At 40.1% G+C, this 17048-nt stretch overlaps 1 protein-coding gene across 3 annotated transcripts in view; it reads left to right on the top strand.

Moving 5' to 3' along the window:
- The first annotated feature begins 6481 nt into the window (after positions 1–6481).
- TMEM266 (transmembrane protein 266) overlaps positions 6482–17048 on the top strand; it is a 48489-nt gene continuing 37922 nt past the window's right edge. For all 3 annotated transcript variants that reach the window (XR_002118894.2, XM_031555300.1, XM_031555299.1), the window contains exons 1-3: positions 6482–6600; positions 7524–7629; positions 10980–11168. Coding sequence is in view for 2 of the 3 variants with exons in the window: in XM_031555300.1 (XP_031411160.1) it covers positions 7616–7629; positions 10980–11168 (203 nt within the window). In the remaining variant the exon portion in view is untranslated. The remainder of the gene's footprint in view (positions 6601–7523; positions 7630–10979; positions 11169–17048) is intronic.

The raw sequence follows: 17048 nt of genomic DNA, 5'->3' as shown, positions 1-17048 counted from the left end.
TTTTTTCCTTTTGAGAACCATGATTTGTGGCACAAAATACTTTGAGTACTGGGATGAGTGGGTGTGGAAGGAGATATAGAGGTGTGCCAGAGTGCCTTTGTCATGAAGTTTGTCCAAGCTAGCTTCTGCCTATATGCTAACTTGAGCCCAGAGCCATTTAGTTCCTCAGGCTGGAAAACAAACAGATGTTTTCAGTACAGTGGGACTGTTGATTCTAGGCTTGTTCCCATCAACATGTGCAGTGGCACATGTAAAGCTCAGTATTAGTTTTTGCTAACCATGAGCCCAGAAGCAGTGTCAACACTGCGTTGGGCCTGAGCTGTTTACATTGTGCTGGACTGTAAGGAGATCATCTCACTAGAAGCCACCCCTGGCCTGAGTGGTGTTGCTTTGTATGCGTGGATATGTCCTCAGCCATTTCTCAGATGGAAGTATCTCCAGCAGTGGGACGCGTAAATAGAACAGGAGGTGTTGAGATGTGCAGTGAAATGGTGTTGGCTGGCAGCCTTGTGCCTAGTGCTCGTATCTGAGGCACCAAGCGTTCTTTTGTGGTTTTCCTTCTTGTTAAGCAGGCCCCAACCTTCAAATGCTAGGTGAATTTATAAATACACCTTTTAAAATATGTGAGTGGTCTTTTCATCTGTGTCTGGGCTTGAGAGCCCTATGGTATGTTGGTATGGTTTTGGCTTTTTTTTCTTTCTGCTTAAGCCACCCAGGGAAACTATAAGGAACAACAGCAAAGAAAAGAATTGATCGCAGCTAGATGAGGACAGTGTGTAGCTTGGATAAAGAGCAATCCTGGAGAGTTAATGCAGAGTAAGTGGCCAAATGAGTACTCTCTTTACTAAATGAATGTGTGCCTGATGTTAGGGAGCAACTTTCTGTGTGAGTAGCCCTAGTAGTTACACAGTTATTCCAGGACTTTGAGATGCTTCATTAATTGTTATTTGCCGTGAGCTGTTAAAACTGAACAAGCAGATGGCTGCTTGTCTGCAGCAGAGCCTTTCTATCCTGGTGTCTTCAGATTTAGGTACATTGTGGCTTGCTCAAGTAGTTGCTGGGCTTTGTGTTTTTTCTGAGAGGCGCTGGTCATGTATCTGAACCACTGAATAGAACCACTTCAGCAGTACCATAAGCAGCCCATAGCTATGCAGGTGGGAATGAGGACCTGTAGGAGCTGTCAGGGCAACATGGACATGTGATGAAAGAATGTTTGAGCTGGAATGCTGACATGTCACAGACTTCTATGTGTTTTCCTCCTGCTCTCTCCAGTTCCTTGGAGAAGAGGTGGTGGAGAAAAGGAGTGCACGTGCTTTGCCATCCCAAACAGAACACCACATCCTGTTTGTCTGGAAGTAGCGTGTGCTGCACATCTGCAAGTGCTTTGGAAGGGGCTGGTCTGGTCTATCCTGGCAGTATGTATTTGTTTAGTCTTCCTCTACAGGATTTTAATGTATTCTGAGGTCAAGTTTGCAGTACTGAAAGCTCAAGATTCAAACAGCGCTCATAATGTTTTGTGGGGGAGATTATGATTATGCAAAAGATCCTTTTCCTCTTTTTTTATGGCCTGTCTAAACTTTTCTAGGAAATATGAACTATGCTTACAAATAGTGAGATGGTTTTTAATTGCAGGATTATATGCTTCCTACTCCACCCCCAGCATTCTGCTTAATTTCAGCATACAGGGTGATCCCATAAGGGGGTAGAATTATGGGTGCATGAGAAAGTTCAAATCTGCCATTTCCTAATTTCTGAATGTCTGATTTTTTTATTTTTTTTTTTCCAACTTTAAATACCTTTACTGTGATGGAGGGTTTTATGTGTTTTTTTCCTTCTTTTTTTTTATTTTATTTTAATGATGTATATAAAAGTTTGACTGTAGATCATTGACGAAGACTCAAAATTCAATGTCCCTTTTTCCTGTGAAATGAAAAGCTCTGTCCTTTGTACCTGTCTCTTTTGAGTGCTGTATAGGAATGTTGAAGTTATGACTGGAATTGGGAACCTGCAATATTAAAACATATATCTAATGTACTTGATTTGTGGAGGAAGTTAATTTACTCTGTTTTGTAATGTTCTGCATTTGTAATCTTTTGATAAATCTCATTCAGTTATTTTTGGAAAATAAAGGAAGTATTATGGATCTACCTATTAGAGACATGTAAACAAATACTTTCTGAAAATGCTGGCTGGCTGAAAGAGGATTTGGGGGAGGGTTTAATCAATCTTGTATCTTCTGACTCAATGAACCTCTTCAATTTTGTTCAACCTGAAGTGAAGCAAGGAGGTGTTGCCACCTTTCCTGAATTTGGGGTTTCCCCTTCAGAAAGAAGAGCAAGTTGCTGGATATCTGAAGGAAACAATTTGGACATTATATGACCAGTCATCGTCTTTCTTCTTTCCCTCTCCCTAAATCTGTGAAGCATTTTCAGTTTGGGTGCTTGCTCCAGTTTAATATCACCAATGGCGAGGGCTTGGCACATTATTTTAGGTGCAAGTCTTTCTGATATAAGCTGACTTCAGTATTTCTCCACTGTGCCATTTGTTCCCATGGCTGTGGCCATGTGTGCTGCCCTAACCCCCTGGTGCTGACACAACTGTTTTTGAAGCTGTGCTTTTCCCTGCATTGGAGAAGCACTTTTTTTTTAAAGGGAAATCTATTGTTGTTACATGCCATACAATCTTACTGATTGTAAACTTACTTAGCAATGTGTGATGGCTCATTTACAAGCGTGTGACTAGGAGAGCTTGCAGCATCATAATACTCCATGGAGAACATGAGCAAATGCAACAAGTAAGTGAATGCCGTGGTCTTGACTTCAACTTAAATGAAGAGAGTCCAATACAAGTTAGAAGGGACTTTGGTGCAAAAAGCTTAAATTAGACATTTTCTTTCTTCTTTCTGTTCAACCTGTTATTGTTGTTGTTTCAGGTTTTTTAGTTTATTTATTTATTGCCACACTGTGATCCAAATTTTGGGGGACTGCTGAAACCAGTGCTAAAAATCATAATTTTTATGCAGATGTGGAGTACAGATTTCTTTTGAAGTTCCTCTTGGGTGGTGTTCTTGTTGCTTTTCTTAAAGGCTTGGAAAACATATATATTCTCTGAGGCTCCATCTACAGTACTGTGTCCAGGCCTGGGGCCCCCAGTACAGGAAGGATGTTGATCTCTTGGAGCGTGTCCAGAGAAGGGCCACTAAAATGATCAGAAGGCTGGAGCATCTCTTCTATGAGGAAAGGTTGAGGCAACTGGGATTGTTCAGCTTGGAGAGGAGAAGGCTCTGGGGAGACCTCATTGTGGCCTTCTAGTACTTGAAGGGAGTGTATGAACAGGAGGGGGAAAACGGTTGTTTGTGAGGGTGGATAGTGATAGGACAAGGGGGAATGGTTTTAAATTGGGGAAGGGGAGGTTTAGGTTGGATGTTAGGAGGAATTTTTTCACACAGAGGGTGGTGAGGCACTGGAACAGGTTGCCCCTGGAGGCATTCAAGGCCAGGCTGGATGTGGCTCTGGGCAGCCTGGTCTGCTGGTTGGCGACCCTGTTCATAGCAGGGGTTGGAACTAGATGAACGTTGTGGTCCTTTTCAACCTGGGCTGTTCTAGGGTATATGCACAGAGCATTTGCTATTTGCTATGATATACCACTGTGCATTTGCTCTGATTTTATGTAAACTCTCAAATTGCTTTATACTTTGCATTGTTTCAGCTGAACTCTGTGTATTAACAAGCTACTGCTATGCTAGACTGGCAGTGAAAGGTTGATCTAAACATTAACACATTAACCATGAGAGGTTGTGTGTTGGGTGCAGGCAGCATCATCAACCTTTGCTCAAGTGCTATAGAGCATGACGCTGCTTTTCAACCTGTGTGATTCTGACAGTAATGCATGAAGAGTGGAACAGCTGCATGTCTGTGCACCACAAATGAGAGGGTGGAAGAAATAATTAAGCAAAGATATGTCACAGAAGTGTTGAGATCACTGGTGTGTGTAATATCTGTGCAAAGAACAGGAAGGCGGAAGGGTTGGGGAGGCAAACAAAGCATTTGTAAGCATTTCAAAGGTCTCGCCTCAAAAAGAACTCAGCAAATTGTGCACAACTTCACTTACTGCAGGGGTGTGAAGAGCTGAGTCAGCTTTGCTGAATTCTGAACTGCGTGTCCACACATTTTTAGTTAGGCAATGAAGCTACAAACTCAACTCTACACGGAAAACCAGTTACAGAAATATGCTTTCCATCAGGTTGCATTGCCCTCTTGGCTCACCTGACCGCTGTGCTAGTCATGTAGTTCAGTGACTATTTCTGGGTTTTACAGCACTTCAAAACTTGCACAAGAAACCTTCTGGGGGCAATTCTTTCATTTCTGCTCTATCTCCTCTTAAAATGAATTCTGTTTAGTTTGAGGAACTTCGCTCTTCCCGCAGTCATCTCACCTTGAAAATACTTATGCCACAGAACAAATGGAACTGCTGAATTCTCACAAAATGGGCATTGCTCATAGCTGTGTGGGAACTCAGCATGAACCGTGTGCTGCCTTGGCCTCAGTTCCAAGAAGTTAAAATAAAAATATAAATGACCGAAAAGCAAAGAGAGAGCACAAAACCCATCCTGAAACTGCCAACTAATCTCCTCCCATGAGATCAAGGTGTTCTTATCTACTAAGCCTTGAGTGGGCTAGGTGCAGAAAGGGCAGCTTGGAAAAATTTCCACTCTTGGATGGTGGATGGGATACCCATAGGGTGCCTGCATAATGCTCACATCATTGCCCTTTGCCTGCACTGTGTCCTGTAGGAATGCAAGTGAGAGATTAAATGTAGGGAAATTATTTCTCCTCTCTGTTCATTGTTGCCTTTAAACACTACTCAGTTGCACAGAAATTTCCTGTGGAACTTGGAGGTGTTGTATATTCCTATAAACCGGCTTTAAGGAAGGTAGCAAATAGATGGGATGGAGTTGTTAGATGCTTGCGTGTGGACTGGGAAGAAGCAGGAGTCCTTGTAGTCTGTTTGCATTACATATACAACATGTTGTGTCTGTTCTGAAGGCTTCAGCTGTGCTGTCCTCCAGATGTACTCAGAAACCACTTTTTGATCCATTAAATCAAGTACTACATCAGTAATTCTGTGTGCAGATGACTGACTTTTTATGCTTTCCTTCTGAGGAAAGCTCTATTGAGTCCTTCAGAGACTTGACTCCCTTCTTCGAGACTTGAAACCCTCCCAGGTTTCTTTCCACGTTGCTCATCTCACCTCTGTGAGTGCATTATGCCACGGTAGCAATCTGTTCAGTGAGGGCAGGTTGGACTCTGCTCCCAGTGGAGCCCTCAGAGCTATCAGAAGAGCTTGCTGCCCAGCCATTAATTGCTCTCTCACTCTTGGTAGTGAGTGAATGTTTCCCCGTAAAGCTGCCAGCTCCAATAAGAGGTAGCAGGTTGGCTTATTGGTGTTGCCACTGGTGTGGTTGAATGGAGAAACAAAATTTTGGATGAATATGAACGCGCTTCTAGCTTAAAAAAGAAAAGTGTAAGTCTTGGAGCAGCAAACATTTCTTGTTCAAGTGTTTGCAATGTTGTTGGTCCCCCTTTTGGGACTTCAGTTCCCTTAAAATCTTTAGGTAATACTTTTAAAAATCTGGCTGTACATTTGTAGTGTTCTTGTTTTTTAAACCTCTCTTTGGGAGAGAGGTGGGGTATTAGCACTGAGCTGTCTCCCAAACATACAGTGACTTTTCAACTACATGAAGAAATTTCCTTTTCTACCTCTCTCAGAGGCCAGTTTCTCTCAGTTGCATTCATTATCCCCATTTACTTCTTATTCTCCAGGCTTACAGACATGATTGCAGAAGGATTTTCAATTTCCATCTCAGTCTGTTAGGGGAGGTACAGAGCACCCTTGTGCCTTTACCATTTTCCCAGCCTGTATGCTTACAACAACAAGTTTAGGTAATATACTTCAGTGAAAACATATGTGTTTTTGTGAAAAGCATAGTAAAATCTAAACCCCAGATGTGATGTTAGGGAGCTAACGTTGCAAAGCAAGACTTTTAGTGACATTTCAGTTTTATTCTGCTGCTAAGTGGAATGGTTGCTATTACGAAACTATCTTAGGCATAAGATATTCTTACTGCATCCTTTCAGTATGTGATTTAAACAGACTTTTAATTTTAGGCATTTGCTTTAGTATCTTACTGCCTGGGGAATAAAATCGATAAAAGACCAAGAATAGAAGGGAAGAGATTTGCATTGATATCAAACAAATATTGGATCAAGATTGTGCTATATCTGAGAAAGAATATCTAAAGAATAGTTGGTTTGTTACTCTGATGTTATAAGTACTTAAAGCTTGAAGAAAAATGGAGTATGTTTTTTTTTTTTCTGAAACACGCATATTTTGTGTTTTAAAGTCAATTGTATTTCTTCTTGTGAATAATTCTTTTTGGCAAGCTTATCTACCTGAGGAAGGTGATCATAATCTAGATCCTTTCTTTTTGTATATGCAGGTGTATTATCTGAAAAATCTGAGAATGGATTGACTACGTTTTACATTATTACAAGTTTACAGTATGTTAAATAAAGCCTTGGAAATGGCTCTACAATTGATGTAAGTTCAGTTTTGTTATTTGGCATCAAGTGACTACCATAGATAATGCAGTTGTTATATATCTCTGTTGTAAGTGCTTGACTGATACTAACAGTTCAGCCTGTTAATGACTCTGGTTTAGTATAAGAATTAGTTTTCATCATTGTGAAAGTTGCTTGATGTTGGTAATACGCTAGCTTACCAACCAGTGTGTTTCTGCTTAAATAAAGAGCACGTTTTTGTATTTTAGTTACTGATTTCAATTAGTGAGTTATAATCCTGACAGTAGTTTTACAAAATTTCTTACTATATGATTTCTATGAATCTGTATTTCTTATGTAGTATTCTCCAGGTTATATTTTCCAGCTATTAAAACCTGTGTACTGGTAAGTTTTATTCTCATCTGATTGCTGTTCCATTCTGGTTCCCTTGCATTGGTCCAGGTACACCACAAGTTAAGATTTTGCCATAGGCAAATGTGTCACCTTTTCCAAATGTTAGTGGACTTAGTTGATCAAAATATTATCTTGGTAACAACCTATCTAGAATGTTTGACAACAAACCCACAGACTTTGTAGACAAAACTAGCACTTGCCTCAATATTAAATTAAATATTAAATTGTATTAAAAAAAAAAAAGTATTAATTGGCTTTCAATAGCATTTGTGCTCCTGAATCCCCAAGCTTTCTTTGAAAATCCTTCCTGCCTGATTATTTCTAAGTGAACCAGAAATTTAAAGCAAGATGTGTTGTTATGGAAGTATATACATGAGCAGGTGTCTATCTATAGCTTTACACCTCCCATAAAATGGTGGAATCAATCCAGAACAAAATGCCTAGGAAAAGAATCATAAAGGGAAATAAAATAATTAAATAAATAAAAATAAAATGCAGCCTTTAGAGTTCTTTTACCTGTTTTAGATAATTTTGTTTTGACTCTTGCAGAAGTCTCATTTGGGATGTCTAGAACATCTGTGCAAAGCAGCTGGAATTAGTTGAATACGATAACCACTGCTGATTGAGTTGCATCCTCCAACATGACCAGTCCTCAGTAAGTACCATATCAGGATAATTATAACTTATTTTAATTACCCAAGAACAGTTCCTGCCTGTTGTTGTGATGTCAGAAGGAAAAGTTGCTATTTTGAGAAGGAATAGTGGGATTTTGTCAGTTTTCTAAAGAGTGTGAATTAACAGAGCAAGAATGCATTAAGTTTTGGATGTATACTGACAGCCAGTGGCTAAAAATTACTGTGTCTCATTTTCATATCCATTTGCCTTTTCCTTTCCCTTTCACCAAAACTGTCTGAAAGCTGCTTGCCAACACCAGTCTATTGATTGGTTTCTTTTCAGTCACATCACAGAATCACATAGGATCACACAGGTTGGAAGGGACCTCAAGGATCATGAATCTCCAACCCTCCTGCCATGTGCAGGGCCACCAACCTCCACATTTAATACCAGACCAGGCTGCCCAGGGCCCCATCCAACCTGGCCTTGAACACCTCCAGGGATGGACGGGGCATCCACAGCCTCTCTGAGCAGCTTTTCCAGCACCTCACCACTCTCACAGTAAAGAACTTCCCCCGATATTCAACCTAAATCTTCCCTCCTTCAACTTAAAATCATTTCCCCTCGTCCTGCAGTTATCTACCCTTTCATGTCAGACTCTGCCTATGATGTAGTCTGTCTAAGAAACACAAAAGATAAATTCTGTTGAGAGGCAGAAGGCTGCACTCATCCATTTTCCTTTTTTCCCTTATAATACTGGAAATGGGATCTCTGCATGGTCTTCATGCAAAACTGGATCAGCTTTTCTTAGACTTGTAAGGGTAAAGGTTCACAGGTGGTCACTAAAGGTGAAAATCACGGAAGTTTCTTGCTAAAATTAGCTCCTGCCTCTGATTTCACTTGATGGATAAATACAGTTCTATTGAAATGACACGAATCTCAATACTTTCAATCACTGGTTAGGCAAGGAGTAAAATAAAATGAGCTTTTAGGTTGTACATATAGTAGTGTCTCCCTTTACTTTCTGCTTGGTGTGACAATATGACTCACTGTCAGTCTTACTTCAGTGCCTGATAAAATTATTTCGGGAGTTATAGGAAAACATCTGGAAGATAATGCAGTCACTGGTTGCAACCAACGTGGGCTCACGAGAGAGAGAGAGAGTTCTGTTTATGAACTTAATCTCCATTTATGACAATGTTACCCACCTGCATGACCAAGGGAAGCCAGCTGATGTAATTTTAGTAAAACTTTTGATGTTGTTACTCGAAATATTGATCTGGACAAAATGTCCAGCATATATAGAGAGAGAAAGAGGAAAAAAGAAGTTGTAGGTGGAAAAGTGGCTGATGGGTCAGGCTCTGGGGTGTATCAGACCTGGCACTGCCAGCTGGGTGAGGGAAGGGATTGTCTCACTCCGCTCTGTGCTGCGCAGCTTCATTTCAAGCAGTGTGAGCAGGTTTGGGTGCCACGATACAAGGATATGAAAATATTAGAGAGCATTCAAAGGAGGGCTACAGAGATGGTGAAAGGTCTTGAGGGCAAGATGTGTGTTGCTGAGGTCCTTGGGTTTGTTCAGCTCAGAGCAGAACAGGCTGAGGGGAGGCCTGATGGCAGCTGCAGCTCCTCACAGCGAGCGGAGGGCAGCGCTGAGCTCTGTGACGGCGACAGGACCCGAGGGAACGGCATGGAGCTGTGTCAGGGGGTAGGGAAAGGTTCTGCCCTAGAGGTGATGGGCAGGGAATGGGCTGCCCAGGGCTGTGGGCATGGCCTTGACCTGCTGGAGCCTAAGGAGCGTTTGGATGCTGCTGTTACATGCAGAGTTTGGGTGGTTCTGTGTGGAGTTGGGCATTGGACTTGATAATCCTTGGGGGTCCTTTCCAACTCAGGGTATTCTGATTCTGTGATACAGGCGCAGCCTTTCTTTGACAAATACTTGAGTTATAAAAGCTTTTTCAGGTTTTTCAAATGACTTTTTTGTGTAATGCTGGTAGCGATTAGCTCCTTTAAATCTGGATGAATGTTTTCCATCCAAAAGGGTCAGTCTGATGTTCTGGCTCTGAGCAATAGGTTTTTCTTTCCCTTTCATCTAGAATTCTAGCTTCTTCACTCACATCTTCAGATTTACAAGATACATGAGTTAAGAACTCTGCTAAATAATTCATTTTTTTCAGGAAAAAAAAAACACAACAAACCTACGTATTAGTTTGCTTGAATAGCTGGGATATTTTAATAAACTTCTTTAAAGGTTTGCAACCTTTGCAATCAAATGAGAAATGAGTTAGGTGCTATATGCTTTTTAACTGTATCTCAAAGGAAAAAGACCATCATATCTGCTGTTTAAAGCTTCTGAAAACTAGCATGAGATTTCTGAGAAGTTAATAAAATCCCAAGGATAAATGCCAGAGCAGATTGTTTACGCTCTACTCTGAATCATGTGAGGCAAGGAGCTCTCACTGGGAACTGCAAAGGATCAATCCCTACTGGGACTTCCCATATGAGCTTTCTCCTACAATGAATTCATCCTTCATGTGCAGGAGGGTATGCTAGTTGACAACATTTGAGTTCTGGGTAAGTAGTACTTTAAATGTGGAGGACAGGGATATAGTCAGATGCTGTTTTTGCTTGCATGCAGTTCTCATTAATGTTGCTGGAATGGTAGAAAAATACATCTGGACTTAGAAGCTGTACAAATAGCTATATAAGATAAGCTTTATAGAGGAGTTCATAATTCTCCTGAGTCTTTGTGTTATTCAAAATAATTCTTTCAGACAGATTCTTTTTCAACTTGTAGTGGAGTAATCTTCTGTGGTTGAATGAAATCAAGTCACCGTCTCTCAAAAGCTCTTTGATAGTAGTGATCCACAGTGAGAGGGGTCAAAATGCATCCATTAACTACTGATTTGTATAATAATTAATAAGCTTAACTATTCATTGTTCACTTGTCCAAGTTACAAAGCAGTGAGTTTTTAGTTGGTGTAGTTGCTTGCCTTCCTTCTGTAGTTCTTGACTGTTTTGCACAAATATTTTGCTTTGTGTTTCATACGCAGTTTCTACATTTGTTTGTTCATAACACATTTGTTTATACTTAGTGCTTTTGAAGCAGAGTGTAACATGCTTTTCTCTTTTATCTGTGGGATTTCTGTTGCTCTCTGTGACATCTACTAAAGACAAGTTTGGAGACATTTGATCTGTCCCCCCCTACTGAAGACACCTCTCTCAATGACCTGACCTTATAATTTGTCGTCGTCTTAGGGTTCTGCAAAGTTCTCGTCTCCAACTCATTTTTATTTGCTTGGTGGTTTTTTTATATTTGTTTATATGGATTAGATGTATATATGTGTGTGCCTCAGTAGAGGGAGGTTTTTATTTTGCTAATTATGTTTTCAGGCCTGCAATAGAAGGCGGTGTTTCAGAAGTTGAGATAATTTCACAGCAAGTTGAAGAAGAGACCAAAAGCATTGCCCCTGTACAGCTTGTTAATTTTGCCTATCGAGATCTACCCTTAGCTGCACTTGATCTGTCTGTGGCTGGGTCCCAGCTTTTGTCAAATTTGGACGAGGAGTACCAAAGAGAAGGGTAAGTACAATGGACAAAATTTTATTTTCTAAATTTATGTTACAGGAATTCCTCTGCCTGTAATTAAAAAACAAACAAACAAAAAACAATAAAAACCCTGAGTTGGAAACGAGCAGCCCATTGTCCTCAAACTCATTTTAAGATCACTGTCACAGGATGGAAATGACTTTCTAATATAACTAATCAGTGCTGGTTTGGGGCTCTTTGAGATCATGTAATTCATAGCAACTATTTAACACAGTCTGGAAGATTTCTGTCAGATGGGGAAAGCTAGACAAGTCTCTAGCCTATCACACATGCAGAGTGGCCTGATGAACGCTCTTCATTGGTGGTGTTTCAGGATTTCAGGATAACAGTTAGCAACTGTGATCCTTTTTCATGGTTGTAGATCCCCTCACTGAAAGGTAATGACAGTACTGTTGATTCCTGAACATATCATTGCTTTTCCTAGCATAATTTAAATTGTGTAGTTTGCTTATGTGAAAATATTGACTTTGATACATGCGCACTATTGCTGTTCTAGAACAACTGCTCCACTTTTATTGGAATATAAGATCTTGATCAGTTTATAACATTTGCTGAAACATAACCCAGCGTCAGTTTACATAGCGTTGTTCTACAGAACATAAGTTATCCTTATGCCTGATTCAGGCCTCAAGTGGCTGTAAGTGGACTCTTGTGCTATGGTTTTCATGAAAGTTTTGTGTCAGTTTGAAAGCATAAAGAGTGAGGCAGTGAGAATGATGAGAAGTGCAGAAAACCTGCCATTGGAGGAAATAGCCTGCTACTGATGGAAATAACTGTTTCCATTTCACATGAAGAGACTTTGGGGAAATTAAAAGGAATATCACAGTGAGGAAGAGAATGGTCTGTTCCATCTCTATGGTATTTAGGACTTGAATAACAGCAAAGAAGAGAAGAGTGAGGACAGCAAAGTGCTTGGATAGACTACTGGTGTGTGGGAGCAAGTGGGGAGTAGAATTGCAATCATTAGATGTCTTTAAGAAGATGCAGTTATCTGGAATGATGACAGTACAGCTTAATATTCCTTGGGACAGAGATTAGGTGAGCACATGTGCTTAACCCCTCTGACTCTGTGGTTGCTATTCCATTGTATGTTGCACTGAATGCATATATGCTCCGCTGCCAGTAACATCTGTCTAAAAACACTTAACAGTAGGTTATACAGAGCTCTCAAGATGAAGCCATTAAAAGGCTTAATATAAGCCTGAATATATTAACTGAGTGTGTTCTAACCTGTGCTCAGAAATCAGCAGAGAATCTCTGCTCAGCAGGTATTCTGCGTGCTAGTCAGGAAAGAGTACTGAGGAAAGACTCTTGCCTTTAATTTCTTTCCAAATTAGACTTTGTGACGTGTTCAGAAAGCTGTTGCTCCAAACAAGGGGAAATACATTTCAAGAAGGTTATGTAAGTATGGTACAACTGTAATGCAAAATGCTCTGCATAGCAGAAGAGGCACTTGAAAATTAATTTGAGTATGCAGGTGTAACCCTCAGGCTATTTTGGTGCTGAGTCGATACCAGTTTTCAAATATGGATTTTAATAGATTTTTATGATCTGAAACTCCATTCTTCACTGTGCCAAAGTGCACAGGTCTCTCATTGTGACTGTTTGAACAGTTTTGTAGTCTAAGTGTAGAAATAGACTTGTTCTTTTCCTCACCAGAGATCCCTTACTTCACACAGATGACTTTAGTTGCTTTGTCATTCTGAATGGAAATAAGTAAGAGCCATCCAGACTTCCCAGCTGCAGAGGGGATTCTGTGAAGAAAATTCAGACCTTTAGCTTGTATGTCTTAGTGCATTTTGGCTGAATATGTTCAGCTACATCCCAAGGCTGCATCTTCCTCGTGAAAATGTCTTCTTCCTTTCAGAAGCACTGTTTGAAGTTGCTATCCTGTGAAATTTAAGAGCTGAGCTGAGATCAAGAAGGCTGACAGCCCAAGTGAAAACCTACCTCCATTCCACCTTGTGGCTTGTTTGGGAATGTGTCTGGTTTTACGGGCATGCTCTGCTTTCCCTCTCATGGCCTTCTTAGTTGTCTGACTCACTTCTCCACCTGAGTAAGAAGCATCTGTGAAGGATCAGATCACATTGGTACAGAAACTGCCAGCTACTTCTCCCTCATAGACAAAGAGGATAATGTGGAAAGGTCAGCACAGGAAGCAATAGAAGATGTCTGAGTCCCTGTATTTTCTGTCAGCATCCACATTCATAACTGTGAAGCTCTACGTCCCCACTGATTCTGCACAGGTTGCAAGTGGAGATACTGAAAGATAGTGCGAATGCCACAGAGTACTAAATGGGGACATAGGCCTTGTTTTTTCCACTCTGTGGTGGTCTGCCTTCATTGCAGACCTCCAGACGTTCACTTCTACATTTTTTTTTTTCCCTGAAAATTTCAGGGAAGTTGCCAGTCAGTATGCATATATTCTGTAGGAATCTAATGGTCTAGATCTGTATGTAGACAAACAATGCTTACTGTAATTGCAAGGCATCTCACAGGGAGGTCTGGCACGTGCCCACTTCTTGGAAAGTTATAAAGGAATATGACAAGGGGCTTGGAAAGTAGTGAATTGTTGACTTAAGCTGCATCTGTCTGGGACCTTACTGGGGTTTGCAACACCTTGCTGTCCACAGTATTGTGCCAACCCATTTTAGAAGCTAGGAACTCTTCATCACTAATAGCTCTAGCTCCATGCACAGAGCAACAAGAGAGACATCAGGCTAGAGATGAGTGAGTGGGCAGTAAAGTAGTCTTCTGATGTAATTATTTGGTTATGTGCTCCCCAAGGCTTTCCTTTAGCTTTCTTTATTTAAGGCCAAATTGCACCAGTCCAAGCACGAGTGCAAGTTTAACCTGGTTGGTGAAGGATAGTGTGGTGCTAACTAGGGGACTTTTTTGTTGTTTAACTTGACAGAATGTTTCTCTCAATACACCTGATTTGAATAGGCTACCAGGAGCAGGTGGGTAATAGCTCAGCCCACAGACTCAGCGTCAGACTAACTACTCCTCTCACCAGAAATGGGAGGGGAGGGGAAAACAGAAAGAAAGGGAAGTTATGATCTATTTTTTGCTAGAAAGATCATATGTAACCTGACAGTTACGTGGCTTTAAAGATGCAGGAATGAAAAGTTTATTTTGTGGAGATTGATGGGGCTTGGCTCTATCATATCAAATTCTCAGAGCAGTCAGTTCCCATCTCTTAATGTTATTGAAGGAATTTTGTTGAAAGTTTGAGCTATTTTTCTCAGAAACTGTTTACAATACTGGTTCCTGCATTAAACACCAAAGAAAGGAGTATAGGTTTGATGGCACATCATGCTAGTCCCTGAAGTACACTTGTAAGTAATAAAAGTGTAATTAGGCAATAAGATACCTTTTTCTGTTCTTTCAGAAACCCCTAGACAAACCACAAACTGTGGCTTCTTCTAATGCATGTTAGGCAAAAATTACTTATTTTCTTTCTGTAGAATTCTCAGGCAGGGGAAGTCCAAAGATTTACATGATGGAAGATTAAGTTGGATGAAATATGTGTTGAAGATATTAATTATAAATCATGTTGGATGGGCTGGCATTGCCTTCTTTGCATTTAAAAACAGTAAGATGCTTGTGGTCTCTGCACATCAATGTGTGGGATAGGAGGGATTGCTGAATCAGGCTTGCTTCCTAGCTGCAATGAGGCTGATGTGCCTGGTATTAATAAAACTATGGATCTGTTTTTCAGAAAATGAAAATTTCTGGTAAATGCTAACAATCTGCAACTAAAGCACTTTGATTTTTATGTGACTGTAGCCATCTGTATTTAAAAAGTTGCACGTTCTCCACCCAGTGGAGCACTGTGAGCAAATAGTAGCTTGGTTCTCAGGACCAGTGAGTTCATTACTTACTAGTCCTGCTTGTCTGCCCTGCAGTTAATTTTAGGATATCTTTGCTCTGTGCTGCATTCTGTACTTAGACATTGCAGAAACGATTGAGGCATTGACTGGAGACATGTAGATAAGAAATGAGCAAAAAAAATTTGCCTTGGGTTCCAAGGAGAGCACATAATGTACATTTGTAACAGATAAGGTGATACTTGTGTACCAAACCAGCTGCAAAGCAGGTGATTTTCTTCATGTTTGTGAATTTATGGGAGAATCAATGTCTGCATAGAACTCAGTTTGCATGAAAATAATGTTTCTCTGAGGAGATTAATCACCCAGAGGTTCAAGAGCTTTTAAAACATTAACATCAATTTTAATTCCTTTTTTGTCCAATTGAGTGTTCTGTTTTCCAAAAAAAAAAATAGCCTTCTAATTCTACATTAGTGATCAATAAAAATGATGGAGAACAGTTCAGAAATTGTCTACGTGCAGAAAATGGTGTGTGCTATGAACAAGCAGGGATTGGGACCAGCTCTCCTTCCCATATTTTCTTTTATCTCCAATTAGGAGTATCACTCATAATAAACTGTAACAGACGTCGCAGCCAGTTGCGTAGTAGACTGCATTTTGGAGAAGTAATATGCAGTTAGTTAATGAACCTGTCTCAGCAAAGATCTGTGTTTGGTGGTGGCTGGAAGGAAGCAGAGATGCACCAACTTTATATTATGAAGGTTGCTCTGGAAGTAATGCCTCCTATTTACTTCTGGAAATTACAACAGCTACAAAGAGCATGAAAACATTTCTCAATAGAGCAAGTTCTCAGCTACAAAATACTATTTTTCAGCATAGCTATCCACCATTAGCTATGCATTTTTGCATAGTCTAAGATTTGTTTGGTCCCAGGCCAGCTGGAAAGGAAGCAGTCAGCATATCTGAGAAAAGAATAAGACGTGAAGTGATAGACAGGGAAATAAAAAAGAAGGAAAGCCAAATATGAACAAAGAATAGAGACACAGAGACTTAGAAGTTAACATAAGCTCACAGGATTATTTTTCCTATCATTTGAGATTGGTTGTAAGTCTTCCCTGATTGAGCATATTCACCCACCCTGGAAGAAAGGAATGTCTGTTCCTTGAGTCTGTCTTCTGTAATTGTGTCCAGTGAATGCTGTTATTTCTGTCTTTCATATTCACGTTTCAGTTTTTATTTTCATCTTTAAGTTTTTTTACTTACAGATTCTGCAGGGCTTGAAGGTTTTTTTTAACCAGATGGACTAAATTCCCATTTTTCTTTTGTTTTCTATCTTTTTGTTTGTTTTTGTTTTTATTTGGCAGCATACTTAAAATGTAGTCCCTTTTGTGAAAGGTTCTGTGCAGGTCATGCAAATCCTGAAGCATTCGTGATGAATGATCATGATCAGATCAAGGCTAGAGGTAAGGTGCAAAGGTTTTGAATGTCAGGGCTATTTCCTACAGTTTGCTAATTCTTTGTATGTATAAAAGTGATTTATTTAAACTTCCTTTACGTGCCAGTCACGGTCTGAATCTGGAGAGACGATGCAAAATCCTATCAGTAAATACAGTAAGCGAGGCTGAGTGCTGATTTGTTCTTTGTACAGTACTATATCACTACTGCTGCACAGAGATTGTCCAGTCCAAAACTAAGACCTGCAGTGCAGCACAAAATGAGTGTTCAGTACTTCAGAATCTGAGAGGTGATCAGCTCTTTGCTAAAGAATGCGTGAAATGTCAGACTGTTACAAGGAAGTTCAATGATGTAAAAACTTCTTTTTCTAATATCCTTTTGAGCTTTTCTCTTTGCAAATGTTGTTTTCTAGAGTAGCTTTTTACTGCGTTATCCTAGAACCTAAATTCCTCCACTATGTCCATCTTGTATCTTCTATCCAAAACACCAATTGATAGAGTGAGCACCAACAATAAGTGGAAAAAAAAAAAAAATCCACACGTGTATATCAGTGGTTTTCAAACTTTTT

The sequence above is a fragment of the Meleagris gallopavo genome, chromosome 12 (genome assembly GCF_000146605.3).
Source record: "Meleagris gallopavo isolate NT-WF06-2002-E0010 breed Aviagen turkey brand Nicholas breeding stock chromosome 12, Turkey_5.1, whole genome shotgun sequence".
In the NCBI taxonomy this organism is placed as follows: domain Eukaryota; kingdom Metazoa; phylum Chordata; class Aves; order Galliformes; family Phasianidae; genus Meleagris; species Meleagris gallopavo.
The sequence above is the reverse complement of the archived record's forward strand: the minus strand, read 5'-3'. Positions and strand labels throughout refer to the sequence as shown.